We start from the raw sequence: 24,688 nt of genomic DNA on the forward strand, positions 1-24,688 counted from the left end.
TCCCCGGCCAAGCTCCAAGCTGAGCCTCACAGTACAGTAGCTTTTCTCTCTCACACCTAGACACACAAGGGAATCCCTCGCTCTCAGCACATCCCTGACCCCTTCTCTCTCCCGGACTCTCTCTCTTAACAGTAAATCCTTGACCTCCTCGTCCTCACTGTCTCGCTCTCCCTCCATCCAAGCAGAATCTCTGAATCTATATCTGACCTTTTCCTCTCTCCTAACAGAAACTATGATACCAGTGTATCAGATATCAGACCCCCCTCTCACTCTCCACCCTCCAGCCATGCAGAAGCTATGATGTCAATATATACTATAACTCACCTCGCTCTCTGCCAATTCAATTCAAAGGACTTTATTGGCATGGGAAACTTACAGTGCATTCGGGAAGTATTCAGACCTTTTGACTTTTTTCCACATTTTGTTACATTGCAGCCTTATTCTAAAATGTATTAAATTGTTTTTTCCCCTCATCAATCTACACACAATACCCCATGATGACAAAGAAAAAAAACTTTTTTGGTGTGTTTTTTTTTAACCCAAATGTAATTTAAAATAAAAATGTAAATATCACATTTTACATAAGTATATAGACCCTTTACTCAGTACTTTGTTGAAGCTCCTTTGGCAACGATTACAGCCTCGAGTCTCCTTGGTATGACGCTACAAGCTTGGCACACCTGTATTTGGGGAGTTTCTCCAATTTTTCTTTGCAGATTCTCTCTCGGTCTATTAGGTTGAATGGGAAGCGTCACTGCACAGGTATTTTAAGGTCTCTCCAGAGATGGGTTTCAAGTCCGGACATTCAGAGACTTGTCCTGAAGCCACTCCTGCATTGTCTTGGCTGTGTGCTTAGGGTTGTTGTCCTGTTGGAAGGTGAACCTTCGCCCCAGTCTGAGGTCTTGAGCGCTCTGGAGCAGGTTTTCATCAAGGATCTTTCTGTACTGTGCTCTGTTCATCTTTCCCTTGATCCTGACTAGTTTCCCAGTCCCTGCCACTAAAAAACATCCCCACAGCATGATGCTTCTTCCACCATGCTTCACCGTAGGGATGGTGCCAGGTTTCTTCCAGATGTGACGCTTGGCATTCAGGCCAAAGAGTTCAATCTTGGTTTCATCAGACCAGAGAATCTTGTTTCTCATGGTCAGAGTCTTTTAGGTGCTTTTTGCAAACTCCAAGCAGACTGTCATGTTCCTTTTACTGAGGAGTGGCTTCCGTCTGGCCACTCTACCATAAAGGCCTAATTGGTTGTCCTTCTGGATGGTTCTCCCGTCTCCACAGACGAAATCTGGAGTTATATCCGAGTGACCATTGGGCCAGCACTAGGAAGAGTCTTGGTTGTTCCAAACTTCTTCCATTAAAGAACGATGGAGGCCACTGTGTTTTTGGGACCTTCAATGTTGCAGAAATGTTTTGGTACCCTTCCACAGATCTGTGCTTCGAAACAATCCTGTCTTTTCATTTTTTTTATTTCACCTTTATTTAACCAGGTAGGCCAGTTGAGAACAAGTTCTCATTTACAAATGTGACTTGGCCAAGATAAAGCAAAGCGGTGTGACAAAAACAACAAAACAGAGTTACACATAGGATATGCAAACGTACAGTCAATAACACAATAGAAAAATGTATATACAGTGTGCAAATGTGGGAAGATTAGGCACTAAATAGGCCATAGTGGTGAAATAATTAAATTTTAACAATTTAGCGATGGGTATGTAGTGTGGGCCAGCCAACAAGAGCATACAGTTCGTAATGCTGGGTAGTATATGGGGCTTTGGTGACAAAAATGGATGGCACTGTGATAGACTACGTCCAATTTGCTGAGCAGAGTGTTGGAGGCTATTTTGCAAATGACATCGCCGAAGTCAAGGATTGGTAGGATTGTCAGTTTTACAAGTGTATGTTTGGCAGCATGTGGGAAGGAAGCTTTGATGCGAAATAGGAAGCCGATTCTAGATTTATCTTTGGTTTGGAGATGCTTAATGTGAGTCTGGAAAGAGAGTTTACAGTCTAACTAGACACCTAGATATTTGTAGTTGTCAACATATTCTAAGTCAGTACCGTCCAGAGTAGTGATACTAGTCTGGCTGGCGGATGCGGGCAGCAATCGGTTGAAGAGCATGCCTTTAGTTTTACTAGCATTTAAGAGCAGTTGGAGGCCACAGAAGGAGTGTTGTATGGCATTGAAACTCGTTTGGAGTTTTGTTAACTTCTTATGGCTAAAATCCCGTTAACGGGATCGATATGACAACAGCCAGTAAAAGTGCAGGACGCCAAATTCAAACAACAGAAATTTCATGATTAAACTTCCTCAAACATACATGTATTACACGCCATTTTAAAGATAAACTTGTTAATCCCACCACAGTGTCCAATTTCAAAAAGGCTTTACGACGAAAGCATACCATGCGATTATATTAGGTCAGGAACTAGTCACAGAAAAAAAACAGCCATTTTTCCAGCCAAAGAGAGGAGTCACAAAAAGCAGAAATAGAGATAAAATTAATCACTAACCTTTGATGATCTTCATCAGATCACACTCATAGGACTTCATGTTACACAATACATGTATGTTTTGTTTGATAAAGTTCATATTTATATCCAAAAATCTCAGTTTACATTGGCGCATTATGTTCAGTAATGTTTTGCTTCCAAAACATCTGGTGATTTTGCAGAGAGCCACATCGATTTACAGAAATACTCATCATAAATGTTAAGGCTTTCGACTCTGTCAATCACCACATCCTCATCGGCAGACTCAACAGCCTTGGTTTCTCAAATGATCGCCTCGCCTGGTTCACCAACTACATCTCTGAGCACGCTTTCTCTGATAGAGTTCAGTGTGTCAATTTGGAGGGTCTGCTGTCCGGACCTCTGGCAGTCTCTATGGGGGTGCCACAGGGTTCAATTCTTGTATACATCAATGATGTTGCTCTTGCTGCTGGTGAGTCTCTGATCCACCTCTACACAGACTACACCATTCTGTATACTTCTGGCCCTTCTTTGGACGCTGTCTTAACAACCCTCCAGGCAAGCTTCAATGCCATACAACTCTCCTTCCGTGGCCTCCAATTGCTCTTAAATACAAGTAAAACTACATGCATGCTCTTCAACCGATCGCTTCCTGCACCTGCCCGCCTGTCCAACATCACTACTCTGGACGGCTCTGACTTAAAATACGTGGACAACTACAAATACCTAGGTGTCTGGTTAGACTGTAACTCTCCTTCCAGACCCACATCAAACATCTCCAATCCAAAGTTAAATCTAGAATTGGCTTCCTATTTTGCAACAAAGCATCCTTCACTCATGCTGCCAAACATACCCTTGTAAAACTGACCATCCTACCAATCCTCGACTTCGGCGATGTCATTTACAAAATAGCCTCCAATACCCTACTCAACCAATTGGATGCAGTCTATCACAGTGCAATCCGTTTTGTCACCAAAGCCCCATATACTACCCACCATTGCGACCTGTACGCTCTCGTTGGCTGGCCCTCGCTTCATACTCGTCGCCAAACCCACTGGCTCCATGTCATCTACAAGACCCTGCTAGGTAAAGTCCCCCCTTATCTCAGCTCGCTGGTCACCATAGCATCACCCACCTGTAGCACGCGCTCCAGCAGGTATATCTCTCTAGTCACCCGCAAAACCAATTCTTTCTTTGGCCGCCTCTCCTTCCAGTTCTCTGCTGCCAATGACTGGAACGAACTACAAAAATCTCTGAAACTGGAAACACTTATCTCCCTCACTAGCTTTAAGCACCAACTGTCAGAGCAGCTCACAGATTACTGCACCTGTACATAGCCCACCTATAATTTAGCCCAAACAACTACCTCTTTCCCTACTGTATTTCATTATTTTATTTATTTTGCTCCTTTGCACCCCATTATTTTTATTTCTACTTTGCACATTCTTCCACTGCAAATCTACCATTCCAGTGTTTTACTTGCTATATTGTATTTACTTTGCCACCATGGCCTTTTTTTGCCTTTACCTCCCTTATCTCACCTCATTTGCTCACATCGTATATAGACTTGTTTATACTGTATTATTGACTGTATGTTTGTTTTACTCCATGTGTAACTCTGTGTTGTGTATGTGTCGAACTGCTTTGCTTTATCTTGGCCAGGTTGCAATTGTAAATGAGAACTTGTTCTCAACTTGCCTACCTGGTTAAATAAAGGTGAAATAAAATTAAAAATACATAAATAAAATAATGAAAATACAAGTGTTATACATGGAATTAAAGATATACTTCTCCTTAACTTCTTTGGCGTAGGGGGCAGTATTTTCACGTCCGGATGAAAAGCGTGCCCAGAGTAAACTGCCTGCTACTCAGGTCCAGATACTAGGATATGCATTATTAGTATATTTGGATAGAAAACACTCTGAAGTTTCTAAAACTGTTTGAATGATGTCTCTGAGTATAACAGAATGGCAGGCAAAAACCTGAGAAAAAAATCCAACCAGGAAGTGGGAAATCTGAGGTTTGTAGGTTTTCAAGTCTTAGCCTATCCAATATACAGTGTCTCTGGGGTCATATTGCACTTCCTAAGGCTTCCACTGGATGGCAACAGTCTTTAGAACCTTGTTTCAGGCTTCTACTGTGAAGTGGGAGAGAATGAGAGCTGATTGAGTCATGGGTCTGCCAGAAGGCCATGTGCTCAGTCAGGCGCACGCCCGTGAGAGTTAGCTCCGTTCCATTTAATTTCTAAAGACAAAGGAATTCTCCGGTTTAAACATTTGAAGATTTTATGACAAAAACATCCTAAAGATTGATTATATACAACGTTTGACATGTTTCTGTGAACTGTAATATAACTTTTTTGACTTTGTCTGGACCTAGTGCCTGCGCATTTGGATTACTGTACTAAATGTGTGAACAAAAAGGAGGTATTTGGACATAAATGATGGACCTTATCGAACAAAACTAACATTTATTTTGGAACTGGGATTCCTGGGAGTGCATTCTGATGAAGATCATCAAAGGTAAGTGAATATTTATAATGCTATTTCTGTGATGTGGTGGAGGAAAGCAGTTTGATATGCTCTGGGTTGATATCGCTCGATAAGCTGGTTGATATCAGCTGATACGCTGGCTGGTGTCCGAGCTAAAGGTGAAGGTGAAGACCGCTAGCCGTGGCTAACAGTTACTACTAGCTAGTAGCTAGTTAGCTGGCTAGCTGCTGATGGAGGTTTCAGTTATAACGTATAAAAATAGCAGATCCATATCACATTGTGTGAGGCGGGTTGCAGGAAAGTATATTTAGATCATAGGTGGAAAGTGAGGTTAAAAATATATACGAAAAAAATGACGAAACCGACTATTTACATGGGACAAGACAAACACATGTCTGACTGCTACGCCATCTTGGAGTAATCGAGCTCGACGGACAATTCCTCCGACCTCATGGCTTGGTTTTTGTTCTGACATGCTCTGTCAACTGTGGGACTTTATACAGACTAGGGGTCGGCCGATTAATTGGGGCCGATTTCCGGTTTTCATTACAATCGGAAATCGGTATTTTTGGGCACCGATTTGCCGTTTTTTTTTTTTATTTAACTAGGCAAGTCAGTTAAGAAGACATTCTTATTTCCAGTGACGGCCTAGAAACGGTGGGTTAACTGCCTTGTAGAACGTCCGATTTTCATCTTGTCAGCTCGGGGGATCCAATCTTGCAACCTTACAGTTAACTAGTCCAACGCAATAACGACCTGCCTCTCTTTCGTTGCACTCCACAAGGAGACTGCCTGTTACGGGAACGCAGTAAGCCAAGGTAAGTTGCTAGCTAGCATTAAACTTATCTTATAAAAAAAACAATCAATCATAATCACTAGTTAACTTCTTATGGCTGCCATCCCGTTAACAGGATAATTGTCATCAACAACCGCTGAATTGCATAGCGCCACATTCAAATAATATTGCTAAAAATATTTATATTCATGAAATCACAAGTGCAATATAGCAAAGCACAGTTTAGCCTTTTGTTAATCCACCTGTCGTGTCAGATTTTGAAAATATGCTTTACAGCGAAAGCAATCCAAGCGTTTGTGTAAGTTTATCGAACGCTCGACAAAACATTATGTTCACCTAGCATCAAGTAGCTTGATCACGAAAATCAGAAAAGCAATCAAATGAATAGTTTACCTTTGATCTTCGGATATTTTCACTCACGAGCCTCCCAGTTACACAATAAATGTTCCTTTTGTTCCATAAAAATTATTTTTATATCCAAAATACCTCCGTTTGTTTGGCGCGTTATGTTCAGAAGTCCACAGGAAAGAGCGGTCACGACAACGCAGACAAATTCCAAATAGTATCCGTAATGTTCACAGAAACATGTCAAACGTTTTTTATAAACAATCCTCATGTTGTTTTTAAAATATCTAATCGATAATATATCAACCGCAACTGTCTTTTTCAGTCGGAGAGGGAAAGGCAATGGCTGCCCAAACTCTGTTACGCATTCAAAACTCTGCTGGCACCTGGCCATACAATTACGCGATGTTCTTTCTCGCTCATTTTATCAAAATAAATGCCTGAAACTATGTCTACAGACTGTTGACACCTTGAGGAAGTAATAGGAAAAGGAATCTGGTTGATATTTTGAGTTTTCATTTTGAGTTTTCAAAATAGAGGCCACTTCTTGGTTTGATTTTCCTCAGGGTTTCGCCTGCAATATCAGTTCTGTTATACTCACAGAAAATATTTTGACAGTTTTGGAAACAGTTTTCTATCCAATACTAATAATAATATTAGCAACTGAGACTGAGGAGCAGGACGTTTAGTTTGGGCAACTTATTCATCCAAGCTACTCAATACCTGCCCCCCAGCCATAAGAAGTTAACTACACATGGTTGATGATATTACTAGATATTATCTAGCGTTGCATATAATCTGACTGAGCATACAATCATACAAGTATCAAAGTATCTGACTGAGCGGTGGTAGGCAGAAGCAGGCGTGTAAACATTCATTCAAACAGCACTTTTGTGCTTTTTGCCAGCAGCTCTTTGTTGTGCATCAAGCATTGCACTGTTTATGACTTCAAGCCTATCAATTCCCAAGATGAGGCTGGTGTAAAAAAGTGAAATGGCTAGCTAGTTAGCGTGCGCTAATAGTGTTTCAAACGTCACTCGCTCCAAGCCTTCTAGTAGTTGTTCCCCTTGCTCTGCATGGGTAACGCTGCTTCGATGGTGGCTGTTGTTGTTGTGTTGCTGGTTCGACGGCCTAGGAACAGTGGGTTAACTGCCTGTTCAGGGGCAGAACGACAGATTTGTACCTTGTCAGCTCAGAGGTTTGAACTTGCAGCCTTCCGGTTACTAGTCCAACGCTCTAACCACTAGGCTACCCTGCCGGTTAAGGAAATACAAATGGTATAGAGGGAAATAGTCCTATAATTCCTATAATAACTACAACCTAAAACTTCTTACCTGGGAATATTGAAGACTCATGTTAAAAGGAACCAACAGCTTTCATATGTTCTCATGTTCTGAGCAAGGAACTGAAACGTTAGCTTTCTTACATAACACATATTGCACTTTTACTTTCTTCTCCAACACTTTGTTTTGCATTATTTAAACCAAATTGAACATGTTTCATTATTTACCTGAGGCTAAATTGATTTTATTGATGTATTATATTAAGTTAAAATAAGTGTTCATTCAGTATTGTTGTAATTGTCATTATTACAAATAAATAAATAGGCCGATTTTAATCAGTATTGGCTTTTTTGGTCCTCCAATAATCGGTATCGGTGTTGAAAAATCATAGTCGATCGACCTCTAATACAGACAGGTGTGTGCCTTTCCAAATTATGCCCAATCAATTGAATTTACCTCGGGTGGACTCCAATCAAGTTGTAGAAACATCTCAAAGATGATCAATGGAAACAGCATGCAGCTGAGCTCAATTTCAAGTCTCATAGCAAAATGTCTGAATTCTTATCTAAATAAGATATCTGTTTTTTATTTTTAATACATTTGTAAACATAAAACGAAGAAAATATATGTTTGTCATTATGAGGTATTGTGTGTAGATTGATGAGGGAAAAAATAAACAGTAAACATTACACCCAGAAAAGGCATGTGTTCTCCCCACTCTGACTGGGCCATGTTGAACTGGCTGTCCATTGGTCCCTCCACCACTGTATGTTGCTGTGATTAAACCCCTCCATCAGTGTCCCGTAGTAAACGGTGCACAGAGCGGACAGAGCATTCCAATGAGAACCAGGCCGACAGAGAGTGGGGGAGAGGAGTGGTCGGCCCTACGTAGTGTGAAATGGCTTTCCCTTACCGTTCAGCCTGCAACCAACCCTCACTGTGCCTCACTTGCATCTATTTTTGACTGTCAACTTTTAAACCCAATCCCAAACAAACAAATAGCATGCTGACATCACTTAGCCTTAGCACAAAGCGTCATAAGTACAAAGCGTCATAAAAGTACAATGCAGAAACAGACAGACATCAATAGATTTTGATGACATATAAAAAGCAAGTTCTAAGTTCTAAAATATTTTTTTCTCTCTCTGTTTGTCTGTAGCCAAGCAGAAACTATTAATCTTTATACTGTACCTGACCTCCCCCTCTAGCCAAGCTGAAGTTGGAGGACCGTCTAGCTGCGGCCGCCAGGGAGAAGCTGGCCCAGGCCTCCAAGGAGTCCAAGGAGAAGCAGCTGCAGGCGGAGAGGAAGAGGAAGGCAGCCCTGTTCCTCCAGACCCTCCGGAACCCCCTCACTGGAGAACCTGAGGCCAGACGGCCCGGCGAGTCCTCTGCCATGCCTGAGGTATGGAGGCATACACACACACACACTGTGGTGGTGACAGTCCCAGTAGCGATATGCCAGGCATAGAGAGATGGATTTCCTGTTCCTAATGGAGTTTCTTCATCAAGGTGCATATTGTAATTTGCACAGCTGACAGTAATGGACACGTGTGTGTGTGGTGTGTTTTTTTCTGTGTGCGCACGTGTACAGGACACAATTTACTTTAAGTTACTTTCACACACTTTCCAAGACACCACATCGATTGTGTCTGGAGCACCCAAGCAGGGAAGCAAATCATATCATATATCACACACAGCCTGAACAGAGATAAGAGAGATCTGCCCAGGGTTGTGGTCGGTCATTGTGGTCTGCCATATTTAAGTAAGTTGTGGATCAGTGAGGGGAGATTCTGTGTTCGATTATTCTACTGTTGTTACTGCTGCCTGTTGTCTGCTGCCTGGTCTTTAATGACGCTGACGTAGCGGTTAACAGATTTCTCTTTCTGTTTCCTGGAGTTAATAAAACTTACACCCAGTCGGTGTCTGAACGATGGGTGTGTTTGTGTGGACACAGAGTAATGGAGAATACATGGAAAAATGAAAGCAAGTTGCCGCAATTACGGTGATTGTATCACACACCCCACTCCACCCACTGAGACACTGTCCCCATTAGTACGAGTGGTGGGGTGTGAAATCTGGAGAATCAGACGTTGTTTTCCCAGCCATTGAACGTGTGTGTAGGCCTAGAGCAGGGCTCTCCACACCTGTTCCCGGAGAGCTACCGTCCTGTAGGTTTTCACTCCAACCCTGTTCCCGGAGAGCTACCATCCTGTAGGTTTTCACTTCAACCCTGTTCCTGGAGAGCTACCATCCTGTAGGTTTTCACTTCAACCCTGTTCCTGGAGAGCTACCATCCTGTAGGTTTTCACTCCAACCCTGTTCCTGGAGAGCTACCGTCCAGTAGGTTTTCAATCCTGTTCCTGGAGGCTGCCGTCCAGTAGGTTTTCACTCCAACCCTGTTCCTGGAGAGCTAGTAGGTTTTCATCCTGTTCCTGGAGGTTTTCAGTAGGTTTTCACTCCAACCCTGTTCCTGGAGAGCTTCCGTCCTGTAGGTTTTCACTCCAACCCTGTTCCTGGAGAGCTACCGTCCAGTAGGTTTTCACTCCAACCCTGTTCCTGGAGAGCTTCTGTCCTGTAGGTTTTCCTTCTAACTCTAATCTAGCGCACCTGATTCTAATAATTAGCTGGTTGATAAGCTGAATCAGGTTAGTTACAACTGGGGTTGGAGCGAAGACCTACAGGAGGGTAGCTCTCCAGGAACAGGGTTGGAGAGGTTTGGTCTAGAGGAAGACCCCTTCGTGCTAACCTCTCTTGGGATATGCCTTTTCTCCCCACCGAACAGATGAAAAGTTTCTTAGTTCTTTATCTATTGTCTATGTGAACTTGCCTGTCGGTCCACTTCCTTTCAAGGTTTCGCCCCACAGGCTTAAGAAAATATATACACAGGCATCTGGGAAATATGTATTTTTAGTGCCCTCGTTGTCATAAGTGGATATCGCTGTCTGCATCCACTAGCTATAATGCATTTCCAATATGAATTTGCCTTTAGATTCCTGGCTCTCTATCTAGGCATTCCCCTTAATTGCCTTTTGGTTCGCCTCTCCCTCTCTCCCCCTCACTCTTTCTCTGATACAGCTCCTGTGTGAAGAAACATATTAGGGATATTTATATCCATCTTTTTAGACCATCTTTATGTTCATTTTTAGTTTCAGTCCTCTCTCCCTGAGATGACAGGCTGTGTCTATCTGTTCTCCCTCCTCCACTCCGCCCACCCTGAAGCTAAGCGACCCGACCCACCCTCCTGTTCCGTCGTAAGCAGCTAACGGCAGCCCGGCCCAGTGGGGAGTTTACGACAACCCCCGCCACACTCCACCACCCCCCTATTTGTCAGAGTTACTCACCGCCGGTGACCTATGGCGCCTGTCTCAGGTTTTTTCCACTGCAACAAAACCGGGAGCCAGCGGTGAAGCTGGCATCTTGTCGTTTTCCACTGTGAAAAATAATGCCCTATTTAACTTTCCCATCAAAGCGGCCTGTCATGCCTGACTGGCTGAGAGGCTGTGATTTATGCAGACTGGGATGTGTTCATACATGAGTACCTGTATTCTTTACTGGCTGCTTTTACTGTGGAGAGGTAGCTTATAAAGCTCTTCTCAGGGGGAGTCTATTAAAGCAGGCAATCCCCTGCTAGGATTTCAACCTGCTACTGCTTTGTGACCAGAGCACCTCCATGACACCTGTCGAGTCTTAACCCCCAGTGGTAGTTTAAAGATACTGATTGTTGTTTTAGCCTTTGTTTTTGCCTAAGTGTCCAACTTTCCACTTGTTCCCCACTTTTCCCCCAAATTCTCAGGGCTCCGCTTGCTTCTCTCCTCACCCTTTTTGTTGATGAGGGAGTATATGTATTTTTACGGTGTGGAGAGAGAGATGTGTGTGCTGTTAACAAACTCCGCTGTGTGATGTCGGCACTTTGTTTGCAATGTTTCTAGTGGTTCATGGCTTGTTTGTGAGTGCATCTAAGCGTGTAGCAGGAGAGTGGCCGCGAGACAGAAATGCTCAAAGGATTCTCACAGAAGAGGTGGAAAACTCTCTTCCTCTAATAGATAAACTACCTCCTAAAACATGTAGTACGATAGTACGAAAAGCAGTGAAAAGAACAGCACTGTTTGGCCTTTTCTCCATACAGTAATGCTGTGACAAGAACAGCACCGTTGGGCCTTTTCTCCATAGAGTAATGCTGTGACAAGAACAGCACCGTTGGGCCTTTTCTCCATACAGTAATGCTGTGACAAGAACAGCACCGTTGGGCCTTTTCTCCATAGAGTAATGCTGTGACAAGCAAGACTAAGCCACTTCAAAGTTTAAGTAAGATTCAAGGAAAGTGTTTGATGTTGGGAGTGTCTGTCCACAGTGAAATGCTGTTTGTCAGCTCTCTCTTATGTGTGCCCAATGGGTGACATCCCTGTCTGGGGACATGGATAGTCACCTGTTCAGCCAGGTGGTGCTGGGAGGAGTCCTGTCATGGCTGTGTCCTCTCTGTTACTCTGGCCAGCTGTGCTGGGAAGGATGTGCTCAGTCTGGACAGGACAGGAGGGCTAGACTATATTGATGAGGATAAGTTGTTTTCAGGCTAGTGGAGTTTGCTAAACTTTAGTTTTTTAGAGTACTGGGTGCTTTTGGTCTTGTGACTTCACTACAAGTAAAATTTTGTTTTCCTTAACTTTAACGATGCCATAGACTTTGCATGAGGGGCTCAGTGAATGACGAACACCACATCTCTTAGAATAGCTGTTCGAGAACACTGCAATGGCACTAATAGCCCTTTCTCCTCGCCAGTGGAACAAATGGTGATTGTTGTCATTTCAGAGATCTCCTTGCTGCCAGTTGCTCCTTTATGACAGTTGCTGCTCGGTGTGTTGTCGTGTGTGTACTGTCTAGTGATAGTGCGTGTTGTCGTGAGGAGAGGTGACAGTGACGCAGACTTATTAGTGTTCCATTATGAAGAAGGGGTGACGCGGCCGCATGCGTGCACCCCACTGAAAGAATCAACTGTCTACAGGGCTCGGCAGCAGGAGTACTAACAGCACACAGAAAGAGATGTACATTTATTTTGTGAGGCACAGTTTCATCTGGGGTTAGGGCTGTGATGGGAGCCTGTCAGGAACACAGAGAAATGCTGACTGGCTTTAGCAAGGGACTGCCAGAAGGAGAAATAAAGAGAGAAAGATGAACTTGAATCATATTTTTAAGAAGAGGCTTGTGGTATGAAGTGCGTCTCTGAGGTTAATTCCTGAAAAGAGAACTGGGTGATTGACTTAAAGGAGAAGCGTTCTGGAGAGGGAAGAACTGAGAGAAGAGGTTCTGAATCATTACAGTCATCATTGCGGGAGAGCCAGGGCCAAGGCGGCACAGCCTATGCTAAATGTTGACTCCACAAAAAAAAGTAACTTTTCTTTTTAGACTGCAAAGTGAGTTGGTAGCACGAAGGAGATTTTGGGGAATAGCCCTGTGTCAATCAAGGACTTTGACAAACTAGTGTATGTCAGTTTAGTATTAAGCATTGCAAAGAAAAGGTTAAACATTTTTGTCATTGAAATGATGACATTCAAGTGTTTAAGTGAAAATCAAGTTCAAGTGCATTATTAAATACTTCAAACTTAAGCAGAAATGGAATACGTGCCAATCCGGCCACATTCACTCATGTCTGCCCTGGCTTCCTCTTCACCTGTTTAGAAACTGAACACCCCTCTCCGTTGTCTTCAGGTTCATTCGGTTCACACACAATGGCTTGGTGTCTGTGAGGCACGGCAGTCAAATCAGTCATTTGAGCTGACACTATATATGAACACAGACCTTTTATCGCCACTTTTTTTTCAGCTTACAGTCCTGCAGTTACCCCAAATTGTTGGAGGAGATTGCTTCTGATTCATTTCCGTTTGAGGGGCTGATATGTGATGCCTTCTGAAATAACTTATTTATACCAATTCATTTGCCACAGCTCTCTTTTTCTGTCTCCTTCTCACCCCTCTCTGTCTTTATCTACAGCCTGAATACAGTAAACCACAGTCGTATTTCTCCCTTAGCTTAGCCCATAATGGAAATATAAAGTGTGTTCGGGAAGTATTCAGACCCCTTGACCTTTTCGACATTTTGTAATGTTACAATTTTATTATGAAATTGATTAATTAAATTTCTTTCCTTATCAATCTACACACAGTACCCAATAATGACAACGCGAAAATAGGTTTTTAGACATTTTCACCTTATTTATATAAATATTCAGAACATTTTCTATGAGACTCGAAATTGAGCTCAGTTGCATCCTGTTTCCATTGATCATCCCACAGTTGACAGTGTATGTCATTGCAAAAACCAAGCCATCAGGTCAAAGGTGTTGTCAGTAGAGCACCAAGACGGGATTGTGTCAAGGCACAGATCTGGGGAATGTCTGCAGCATTCAATCAATCAATCAAATGTATTTATAAAGCCCCTTTTACATCAGCCGATGTCACAAAGTGCTATACAGAAACTCAGCCTAAAACCACAAACGGCAAGTAATGCAGATGTAGAAGCATGTTGGCTAGGATAAACTCCGTAGAAAGGCAGGAACCTAGGAAGAAACCAAGCTCTTTTACGTAGATGGAAAAAAGCTGTCCTTGAAACAGTCTTGATATGTTCGTCAAAGAGAGATTAGGGTCCAGAGTAACACCGTGGTGCTTTACAGTTTTATTTGAGACGACTGTACAACCGTCAAGATTAATTGTCAGATTCAACAGAAAATCTCTTTGTTTCTTGGGACCTAGAACTAGCATCTCTGTTTTGCCCAAGTTTAAAAGTAAAACATTTGCCGCTATCCACTTACTTCCAGGTAGAGCAATTTTGGGGCTTCACCATGTTTCATCGAAATGTTCAGCTGTGTATCGTCCACATAGCAGTGAAAGTTAACATTTATGTTTCCGAATTATATCACCAAGAGATAAAGTATATAGTGAAAACAACAAAGGTTCTAAAACAGAACCTTGAGGAACACCGAAATGTACAGTTGTTTTGTCAGAGGACAAACCATCCACAGAGACAAACTGATTTATTTCTGACAGATAAGATCTAAACAAGGCCAGAACTTGTCCATGTAGACCAATTTGGGTTTCTAATCTCTCCAAAAGAATGTGGTGATCGATGGTATCAAAAGCAGCACTAAGGTCTAGGAGCACGAGGACAGATGCAGAGCCTTGGTCTGTTGCCATTGAAAGGTAATTTACCACCTTCGAGTGCAGTCTCAGTGCTATGATGGGGTCTAAAACCAGACTAAAACGTTTCATATACATTGTTAAGTCTTCAGGAAGGCAGTGAGTTGCTGCGCAACAGGTTTTTCGAAAAAATCTTGGGATGAATGGGAGATTTGATATCAGCTGATTTTAGTTTTTTATATTTTCTGGGTCAAGGTTTGACGTTTTCAGGAGCAGCTTTATTACTGCCACTTTTAGTGAGTTTGGTACACTTCCGGTGGAAATGGTGCCATTTATTATGTTCAACATAGGAGGGCCAAGCACAGGAAGCAGCTCTTTCAGTAATTTAGTTGGAATAAGGTCCAGTATGCAGCTTGAAGGTTTAGAGGCCATGACTATTTTCATCAATGTGTCAAGAGATATAGTATTTAAAAACTTGTCTCCCTTTGATCCTATGTCCTGACAGTGTTGTGCAGACTCAGGACAACATAGATTTAAAGTGGAGTCCATCATTTTCTTTCCCAATGATCATGATCTTCTCGTCAAAGAAGCTCATGAATGTATCACTGCTGAAGTGAAAGCCATCCTCTCTTGGGGAATGCTGCTTTTTAGTTAGCTTTGCAACAGTATCAAAAAGACATTTAGGATTGTTCTTATTCTCCATCCTTTTTTTCCAACTTAATTGTTTTTAGGGGTGCGACTGCATCTAGAGTATTACACAAGGTTAAATGAAGTTCCTCAGGTGGTTAACCGATTGTTATACTCTGACGTCCTTTGGTAGGTGGAGGGATTCTGGAAGGGCATCTAGGAATCTTTGGGTTGGCCGAGACTATAGCACGACTTTTGATGATCCTTGGTTGGTGTCTGAGCAGATTGCAAACATAATAAAATGGTGGTCCGATTATGAGGAAAAACATTTAGATCCACAATATTTATTCCACGGGACAAAACTAGGTCCAGAGTATGACTGTGGCAGTGAGTAGGTCCGGAGACATGTTGGACAAAACCCACTGAGTCGATGATGGCTCCGAAAGTCTTTTGGATTGGGTCTGTTGACTTTTCCATGTGAATAATAAAGTCACCAACAATTTGAATATTATCTGCTATGACTACAAGGTCCGATAGGAATTCAGGGAACTCAGTGAGGAACGCTGTATATGGCCCAGGTGGCCTGTAAACAGTAGCTATAAAAAGTGATTGAGTAGGCTGCATAGATTTTATGACTAGAATCTCAAGAGAAGAAAATGCACTCATTTTTATTTGTAAATTGAAATTTGCTATCGTAAATGTTAACAACACCTTCATGTTTGCGGGATGCGCGTGGGATTTGGTCACTAGTGTAACCAGGAGGAGGCCTCATTTAACACAGTAAATTCATCAGGATTAAGCCATGTTTCAGTCAGGCCAATCACATCAAGATTATGATTAGTTCATTGACTATAACTGCCTTTGAAGTGAAGGATCTAACATTAAGTAACCCTATTTTGAGATGTGAGATATCACAATCTTTCAATAATGACAGGAATGGAGCTCTTTATTCCAGTAAGATTGCTAAGGTGAACACCGCCATGTTTAGTTTGCCCAACCTAGGTCTAAGCACAGACATGGTCTCAATGGGGATAGCTGAGCTGACTACACTAACTGTGCTAGTGGCAGACTCCACTAAGCTAGCAAGCTGGCTATCTCATTGTGGAGCTGGAGGAGTTAGAGCCCTGTCTATGTTCATAGATAAGATGAGAGCACCTCTCCAGCTAGGATGTAATCAGTCACTCCTCAGCAGGCCAGGCTTGGTCCTGTTTGTGGATGAGTCCCAGAAAGAGGGCCAATTATCTACAAATTCTGCCTTTTGGGAGGGACAGAAAACAGTTTAACCAGCGATTGAGTTGTGAGACTGCAGTCGTGCTCATCACTCCCCCTAACTGGGCAGGGGTCAGAGAGAATTACTCGATGCGGACACATCTGTCTAGCTGATTTACACGCTGAGGCTATGTTGCACTTGGTAACCTCTGACTGTTTCATCCTAACATCGTTGGTGCCGACGTGGATAGCAATATCCCTATACACTCTACACTCGCCAATTTTAGCCTTAGCCAGCACCATCTTCAGATTAGCCTTAACGTTGGTAGCCCTGTCCCTGGTAAACAGTGTATGATCGCTGGATGATTCTTTTAAGGTCTAATACTGCGGGTAATGGAGTCGCCAATGACTAGGGTTTTGGATTTGTCAGAGCTAATGGTGGGAGGCTTCGGTGTCTCAGACCCCGTAACAGGTGGAGGAAAGACCAGAGAAGGCTCGGCCTCTGACTCCGACTTGTTGCTTAATGAGGAGAACCAGTTGAAAGTTTTTGACGGCTGAATATGCGACACCGGTTGATCCTACAGCATTTCCTTCCAGAAGCCAAGAGAAAATTGTCCAACTGCGGTGACTGTGTGAAGGGATTTATACTACTATCTTTACTTTTTGTGGCACAGATGCTGTTTCATCCTTTCCTACACTTAAATGACCCTTGCCTAACGATTGCGCCTGAAGCTGGGCTTGCAGCACGGCTATCCTCACCATAAGGCGATCGTTCTCCTGTATATTATGAGTGCAGCGACTGCAATTCGAAGGCATAATATTAATTTGACTACTTAGCTTTGGCTAGTGGAGGTCCTGTAGAACCATGTCCAGATAAAGCGTTCGGGGTGAAAAAGTTGAATGAAAAAAGTTGAGCGAGGGGAAAAAATGTAAGTATCAAATGTAATTAAAAAGTAAAGACCCTAAAAAAACAGCAGCACGTGAACAAGTCCACAAGTTGTGAAATTACATCAAGGTGGCAAGCAAGGTGGAGGAGGCCTCTATCATTCTTAAATGGAAGAAGTTTGGAACCACCAAGATGCTTCCTAGAGATGGCCGCCCGGCCAAACTGAGCAATCGGGGGAGAAGGCCCTTGGTCAGGTAGGTGACCAAGAACAGAAACCCAATGGTCAATCTGACAGAGCTCCAGATTTCCTCTGTGGAGATATGAGAACCTTCCAGAAGGCCAAACATCTTTGCAACACTCCATCAATCAGGCCTTTATGGTAGAGGGGCCAGACGGAAGCCACTCCTCAGTAAATGGCCCATGACAGCCTGCTTGGAGTTTGCCAAAAGGCACTTACAGACTCCCAGACCATCAGAAACAAAGATTCTCTGGTCTGATGAAACCAGGATTGAATGGCAAGCGTCACATCTGGAGGAAGCCTGGTACCATTCCTACGGTGAAGCATGGTGGTGGCAGAATCATGCTGTGGGGATGTTTTTCAGGGGCAGGGGCTGGGAGACTAGTCAGGATCGAGGGAAAGAAGAACAGAGCAAAGTACAGAGAGATCCTTGATTAAAACCTGCTCCAGAGTACTCAGGATAATAAGTTGGCGCCGAAGAACATGGCTGACGTTTTACATTCTCCCATTTAGTTTTTTTTTGCATTTTATGTAACTTATGTTTTTAATTATTGTCTACATAATGTTGCTGCTATTGTCTCTTATGACCGAAAATAACTTCTGGACATCAGAAAGTGATTACTCACCGCGGACTGGAAGAAACTTTTCCCTTTAACATGTCCGATTAGATGGATATTCTGCTTTCACTGGAACAGGCCCAGACCCACACCTTTTGTGTGAAGAATTGAAGCAGGAAAAGGGGCCCGCAGCCTTCTGAGAATCCTAAGGCAAGCGAGTAAACTCCCACTGCCATCCGTTCTTCTTGCTAACGTGCAATAATGGGAAAATAAAATTGATGACCTACAATTAAGATTATCCTACCAACGGGACATTAAAAACTGTAACATCTTATGTTTCACCGAGACGTGGCTGAACGAAGATAGAGACAATATAGAGCTAGCGGGATTTTCCATGCACCTGCAGAACAGAGACACTACCTCTGGTAAGACTAGGGGTGGGGGTGTGTGTCTATTTGGCAATAACAGCTGGTGCACGATGTCTAATATTAAATCATTCTCGAGGTATTGCTCACCTGATGTAGAGTACCTTATGATAAATTGTAGACCACACTATCTACCAAGAGTTCTCATCTGTATTATTCGTAGCCATCTATTTACCACCACAGAACAATGCTGGCACTAAGACCACTCTCAACCAACTCTATAAGGCCATAAGCCAAGATGTAAATGCTCACCCAGAGGCGTCTCTCCTAGTGGCCGGGACTTTAATGCAGGCAAATTTAAATCCGTTTTCCAACATTTTTACCATCATGTCACATGTACAACCAGGGGGGAAAAAATCCTAGACCACCTTTACTCCACACAGAGAGATGCATGCAGCTCTCCTCCGCCATCCATTTGGCAAATCTGACCAAAAATAGATCCTCCTGATTCCTGCCTACAAGTGACAATTAAAGCAGGAAGTACCAGTGACTCGCTTAATACGGAAGTGGTCAGATGACGTGGATGCTACACCACAGGACTGTTTTGCTAGCACAGACTGGAATATGTTCTGGGATTCATCCAATGGCATTGAGGAGTACACCACCTCAGTCATCGGCTTCATCAATACGTGCATCGATGACGTCGTCCCCACAGTGACTGTACGTACATATCCCAACCAGAAGCCATGGATTACAGACATCCGCATCGAGCTAAAGGCTAGAGCTGCCACTTTCAAGGAGCGGGAGACTATTCCGGATGCTTATAAGAAATCCCGCTATGCCCTCAGACGATCCATCAAACAAGCAAAGTGTCAATGCAGAAATTAAGATTGAATCCTACTATACCGGCTCTGACGCTCGTCAGATGTGGCAGGGCTTGCAGACTTACAGACTACAAAGGGAAGCACGGACGCGAGCTCCCCATTGAAGCGAGCGTACCAGACTAGCTAAATGCCTTTTATGCTCGCTTCGAGCCAAGCAACACTGAAGCATGGATGAGAGCACCAGCTGTTCTGGATGACTGTGTGATAACGCTCTCGGTAGCCGATGTGAACTAAACCTTTAAACAGGTCAACATTCACAAAACCGCTGGGCCAGATGGATTTCCAGGACGTGTACTCAAAGCATGCGCGGACCAATTGGCAAGTGTCTTCACTGACATTTTCAACCTCTCCCTGACCGAGTCTGTAATACCTACATAACAGACCACGATCATCCCTGTGCCCAATGAAGGGAAAGTAACCTGCCTAAATGATTATCGCCCCATGACACGCACGTCGGTAGCCATGAAGTGCTTTGAAAGGCTGGTCATGAATCACATCAACAGCATACTCCCGGACACCCTAGACCCACTCCAATTCCCATACCGCCCCAACAGATCCACAGATGACGCAATCTCAATCTCACTCCACACTGCCCTTTCTCACCTGGACAAAAGGAACACATATGTGAGAACGCTGTTCATTGACTACAGCTCAGCGTTCAACACCATAGTGCCCACGAAGCTCATCACTAAGCTAAGGACTGGGACTAAACACCTCCCTCTGCAACTGGATCCTGGACTTCCTGACAGGCCGCCCCCAGGTGGTAAGAGTAGGCAACAACACGTTGGCCACGCTGATCCTTAACACTGGAGCCCCTCTGGGGTATGTACTTAGTCCCCTCCTGTATTCCCTGTTCACCCATTACTGCGTGGCCAAACACAATTCCAACACCATCATTAAGTTTGACACAACGGTGGTAGGCCTGATCACTGACAACAATGGGACGGCCTATAGGGAGAAGGTCAGAGAACTGACAATGTGGTGCCAGGACAACAACCTCTCCTTCAATGTGAGCAAGACAAAGGAGCTGATTGTGGACTGCAGCAAAAGGCAGGCCGAACAGGCCCTCATTAACATTGACGGGGCTGAAGTGGAGCCGGTCAGATTTTCAAGTTCCTTGGTGTCCACATCACCAACGAACTATCATGGTCCTAACATGCCAAGACAGTCGTGAAGAGGGCATGACAAAACCTTTCCAGTCACCGCATGGCAAGCGGTACCGGAGCACCAAGTCTAGGACCAAAAGGCACCTCAACAGCTTCTACCCCCAAGCCATAAGACTGCTGAATATTTAATAAAATTGCCACAGAACAATTTACATTGACCCCCCCCTTTTGTACACTGCTGCAACTCTCTGTTTATCTATGCATAGTCACTTCGGCCCCACCTACAGATTACGTCAACTAGCCTGTACCTCCCCACACTGCCTCGGTACCGGTGCCCCCTGTATTTAACCGAGTCATTGTTGTTCTTAATTGTATTACTTTTTATTATTACTTTTTATTTTAGTCTACTTGGTAAATATTTTCTTAACTCTTCTTGAACTGCACTGTTGGTTAAGGGCTTGTAAGTAAGCATTTCATGGTAAAGTCTACACTTGTTGTATTCGGCGCATGTGACAAAGTTTGATTTGACCTCAGACTGGGGCGAATGTTCACCTTCCAACAGGACAACGACCCTAAGCGCACAGCCAAGACAACGCATAAGTGGCTTCTGGACAAGTCTCTGAATGTCCTTGAGTGGCCAAGTCAGAGCCTGGACTTGAACATCTCTGGAGACACCTGAAAATAGCTGTGCAGCGGCACTCCCCATCCAACCTGACAGAGCTTGAGAGGATCTGTAGAGAAGAATGGGAGAAACTCCCCAAGTACAGGTGTGCCAAGCTTGTAGCAGACTTACCCAAGAATACTCAAGAGCTGTAATCGCTGCCAATTATGCTTCAACAAAGCGCTGAGTAAAGGGTCTGAATACTTCATCTTGATACTACCCATCACGCATGCGGGAGCGTAATCATCGCCTCAAACTAATTAGCATAACGCAGCGGACATAAATTTCCCTAGAAAATGTTCCTATTCATGAAATCACAAATGAAATATATTGAGACACAGCTTAGCCTTTTGTTAATCACACTGTCTTCTCAGATTTTCAAAATATGCTTTACAGCCAACGCTAGACAAGCATTTGTGTAAGTTTATCATAGCCTAGCATAGCATTATGCCCTGCTGGCAGCAGGCAACATTTTCACGAAAATAAGAAAAGCAATCAAATTAAATAATTTACCTTTGAAGAACTTCGGATGTTTTCACTCACGAGACTCCCAGTTAGATAGCAAATGTTCTTTTTTTCCCAAAATATTATTTTTGTAGGCGAAATAGCTCCGTTTGTTCTTCACGTTTGGCTGAGAAATTGACCGGAAAATGCGGTCACTACAACAGTGAACTTTTTTCCAAATTAGCTCCATAATATCGACAGGAACATGGCAAACGTTGTTTAGAATCCTCAAGGTGTTTTTCACATATCTATTCAATAAAATATCCACCGGGACAATTGGTTTTTCAGAAGAAGCGATTGGAAAAATGGCTACTTCTGTACTGTAGCCATCATGTGACCACTTGCTCAATGTGGTCCCTTACGGCTATTCTTCAACATAAATGCGTAAAAAGACGTCACAATGCTGTAGACACCTTGGGGAATACGTAGAAAGCGTAGTATGCTCATTCGTAGCCCATTAAGCCATATAAGGAGTCATTGGCATGCAGCTTTTTCAAAATATGGGTCACTTCCTGATTGGATGTTTATCTGGGTTTAGCCTGTAACATCAGTTCTGTTGCACTCACAGACAATATCTTTGCAGTTTTGGAAACGTCAGTGTTTTCTATCCAAAGCTGTCAATTATATGCATAGTCGAGCATCTTCTCGTGACAAAATATCCCGTTTAAAACGGGAACGTTTTTATCCAAAAATTAAAATACTGCCCCCTAGTTACAAAAGGTTAAGTAAATGTGATCTGTTTTTTGTTTTGTTTTTTTACTTTGCAAAAATATACAAAAAATATGTTTTTGCTTTGTTATTCTGGGGTATTTTGTGTAGATTGATGAGTGTGAAAATGTCATCAGTTTTAGAATAAGGCTGTAACGTAAAAAGTCAAGGGGTCTGAATTAGAGGTCGACCGATTAATCGGAATTGCCGATTAATTAAGGCCGATTTCAAGTTTTTATAATAATCGGAAATCGTCATTTTTGGGCGCCGATTTTGCCAATTAAAAAAAAATATATATATATATATATATTTTATACCTTTATTTAACTAGGCAAGTCAGTTAAGAACACATTCTTATTTTCAATGACGGCCTAAGAACGGTGGGTTAACTGCCTTGTTCAGGGGCAGAACGACAGAATTTTCACCTTGTCAGCACGGTGGATCCAATCTTGCAACCTTACAGTTAACTAGTCCAATGCTCTAACCGCCTGCCTCTCATTGCACTCCATGAGGAGCCTGCCTGTTATGCAAATGCAGTAGAAGCAAAGGTAAGTTGCTAGGTAGCATTAAACGTATCTTGTAAAAAAACAATCAATCAATCATAATCACTAGTTATAACTACACATGGTTGATGATGTTACTAGTTTATCTAGCGTGTCCTGCGTTGCATATAATCGATGCAACGCTGGGGGATGATATAACAAAAGCTTATTTGCGAAAAAAGCACAATCGTTGCACGACTGTACCTAACCACAAACACCAATGCCTTTCTTATACTTCTGTGTATTGATTTTATATTTTTAAACCTGCATATTTAACTAAAAGATATCCAGGTTAGCAGGCAATATTAACAGTTGTGCAACAGTATGCAACAGTTTGGGCAGCCTGGCTCATTGCGAACTAATTTGCCAGAATTTTACGTAATTATGACATAACATTGAAGATTGTGCCATGTAACAAGAATATTTAGACTTCGGGATGCCACCCGTTAGATAAAATATCGAACGGTTCCGTATTTCACTGAAATAATAAACGTTTTGTTTTCGAAATGATAGTTTACGGATTCGACCATATTAATGACCAAAGGCTCGTATTTCTGTGTGTTATGTTATAATTAGAGCAGTCTGACTGAGCGATGGTAGGCAGCAGCAGGCTCGTAAGCATTCATTCAAACAGCACTTTCGTGCGTTTTGCCAGCAGCTCTTCGCAAGCACAGCACTGTTTTTGACTTCAAGCCTATCAGCCTAATGGCTGGTGTAACCGATGTGAAATGGCCAGCTAGTTAGCGGGATGCACGCTAATAGCGTTTCAAACGTCACTCGCTCTGAGACTTGGAGTAGTTATTCCCCTTGATCTGCAAGGGCCGCGGCTTTTCTGGAGCGATGGGTAACGCTGCTTCGAGGGTGGCTGTTGTCGTTGTGTTCCTGGTTCGAGCCCAGGTAGGGGCGAGGAGAGGGACAGAAGCTATACTGTTACACTGGCAATACTAAAGTGCCTATAAGAACACGCAATAGTCAAAGGTATATGAAATACAAATGGTATAGAGAGAGAGAGTCCTATAAATACTATATTAACGACAACCTAAACCCTCTTACCTTGGAATATTGAAGTCTCATGTTAAAAGGAACCACCAACTTTCATATGTTCTCATGTTCTGAGCAAGGAACTCAAACATTAGCTTTTTTACATGGCACATATTGCACTTTTACTTCTCTCAACACTTTGTTTTTGCATTATTTAAACCAATTTGAACTAAATTGATTTGTATTGATGTATTATATTAAGTTAAAATAAGTGTTCATTCAGTATTGTTGTAATTGTCATTATTACAAATACATTTTTAAAAATCGGACCCATTAATCGGTATCGGCTTTTTTTTGGTCCTCCAATAATCGTTATCGGCGTTGAAAACTTATAATCGGTCGAATACTTGAATACTATCTGAATACACTGTATGTATCTCTCTCCCTTTCCATCTCTCCATATCATGACTATTCAGCATTTTTCCGTATAGCTATGGAGCAGATAGATGGGTCATACACAGGTAACTCCCAAAGTTAAGGCATTTAAAAGTAGGATCGGAAAATACGACTTGGATCATCACACATGGTCTGTTTGCAAAATCTGAATTCATTTGAGTAAACAGACTGACTAAAAGCCTGATGCGTCACAATTTGGGATTCAAATTGGAAACAATTTAATCAAATACACATTTTCAGTAATTGCCAAAGGATCATTGGGAGAGATGCCTTCTGTGGCAGGCAGATTCAGCACCAGGACATCTGAGTAAACAGCTAAGGAGGCTCGCAAAGTGCCAAATTCACATTATGGATGAGAAACAGCCTCACAAGAATTAAGTAGTCAGCAGATGTATCAAAATCTACTCTTTAGGAGCTTTTTTCTTTGGCCCTGCATCTGGTCCTTCTCT

The 24,688-nt window shown here is 42.8% G+C and overlaps 1 protein-coding gene across 3 annotated transcripts in view; it reads left to right on the plus strand.

The window, feature by feature from the left end:
• sfswap (splicing factor SWAP) overlaps nt 1-24,688 on the plus strand; it is a 139,734-nt gene that overhangs the window by 76,111 nt on the left and 38,935 nt on the right. For all 3 annotated transcript variants that reach the window (XM_024382237.2, XM_024382238.2, XM_024382239.2), the window contains exon 13: nt 8,597-8,790. In XM_024382237.2, coding sequence (XP_024238005.1) covers nt 8,597-8,790 — 194 coding nt within the window. The remainder of the gene's footprint in view (nt 1-8,596; nt 8,791-24,688) is intronic.

The sequence above is a fragment of the Oncorhynchus tshawytscha genome, linkage group LG20 (genome assembly GCF_018296145.1).
Source record: "Oncorhynchus tshawytscha isolate Ot180627B linkage group LG20, Otsh_v2.0, whole genome shotgun sequence".
NCBI classification, from domain to species: domain Eukaryota; kingdom Metazoa; phylum Chordata; class Actinopteri; order Salmoniformes; family Salmonidae; genus Oncorhynchus; species Oncorhynchus tshawytscha.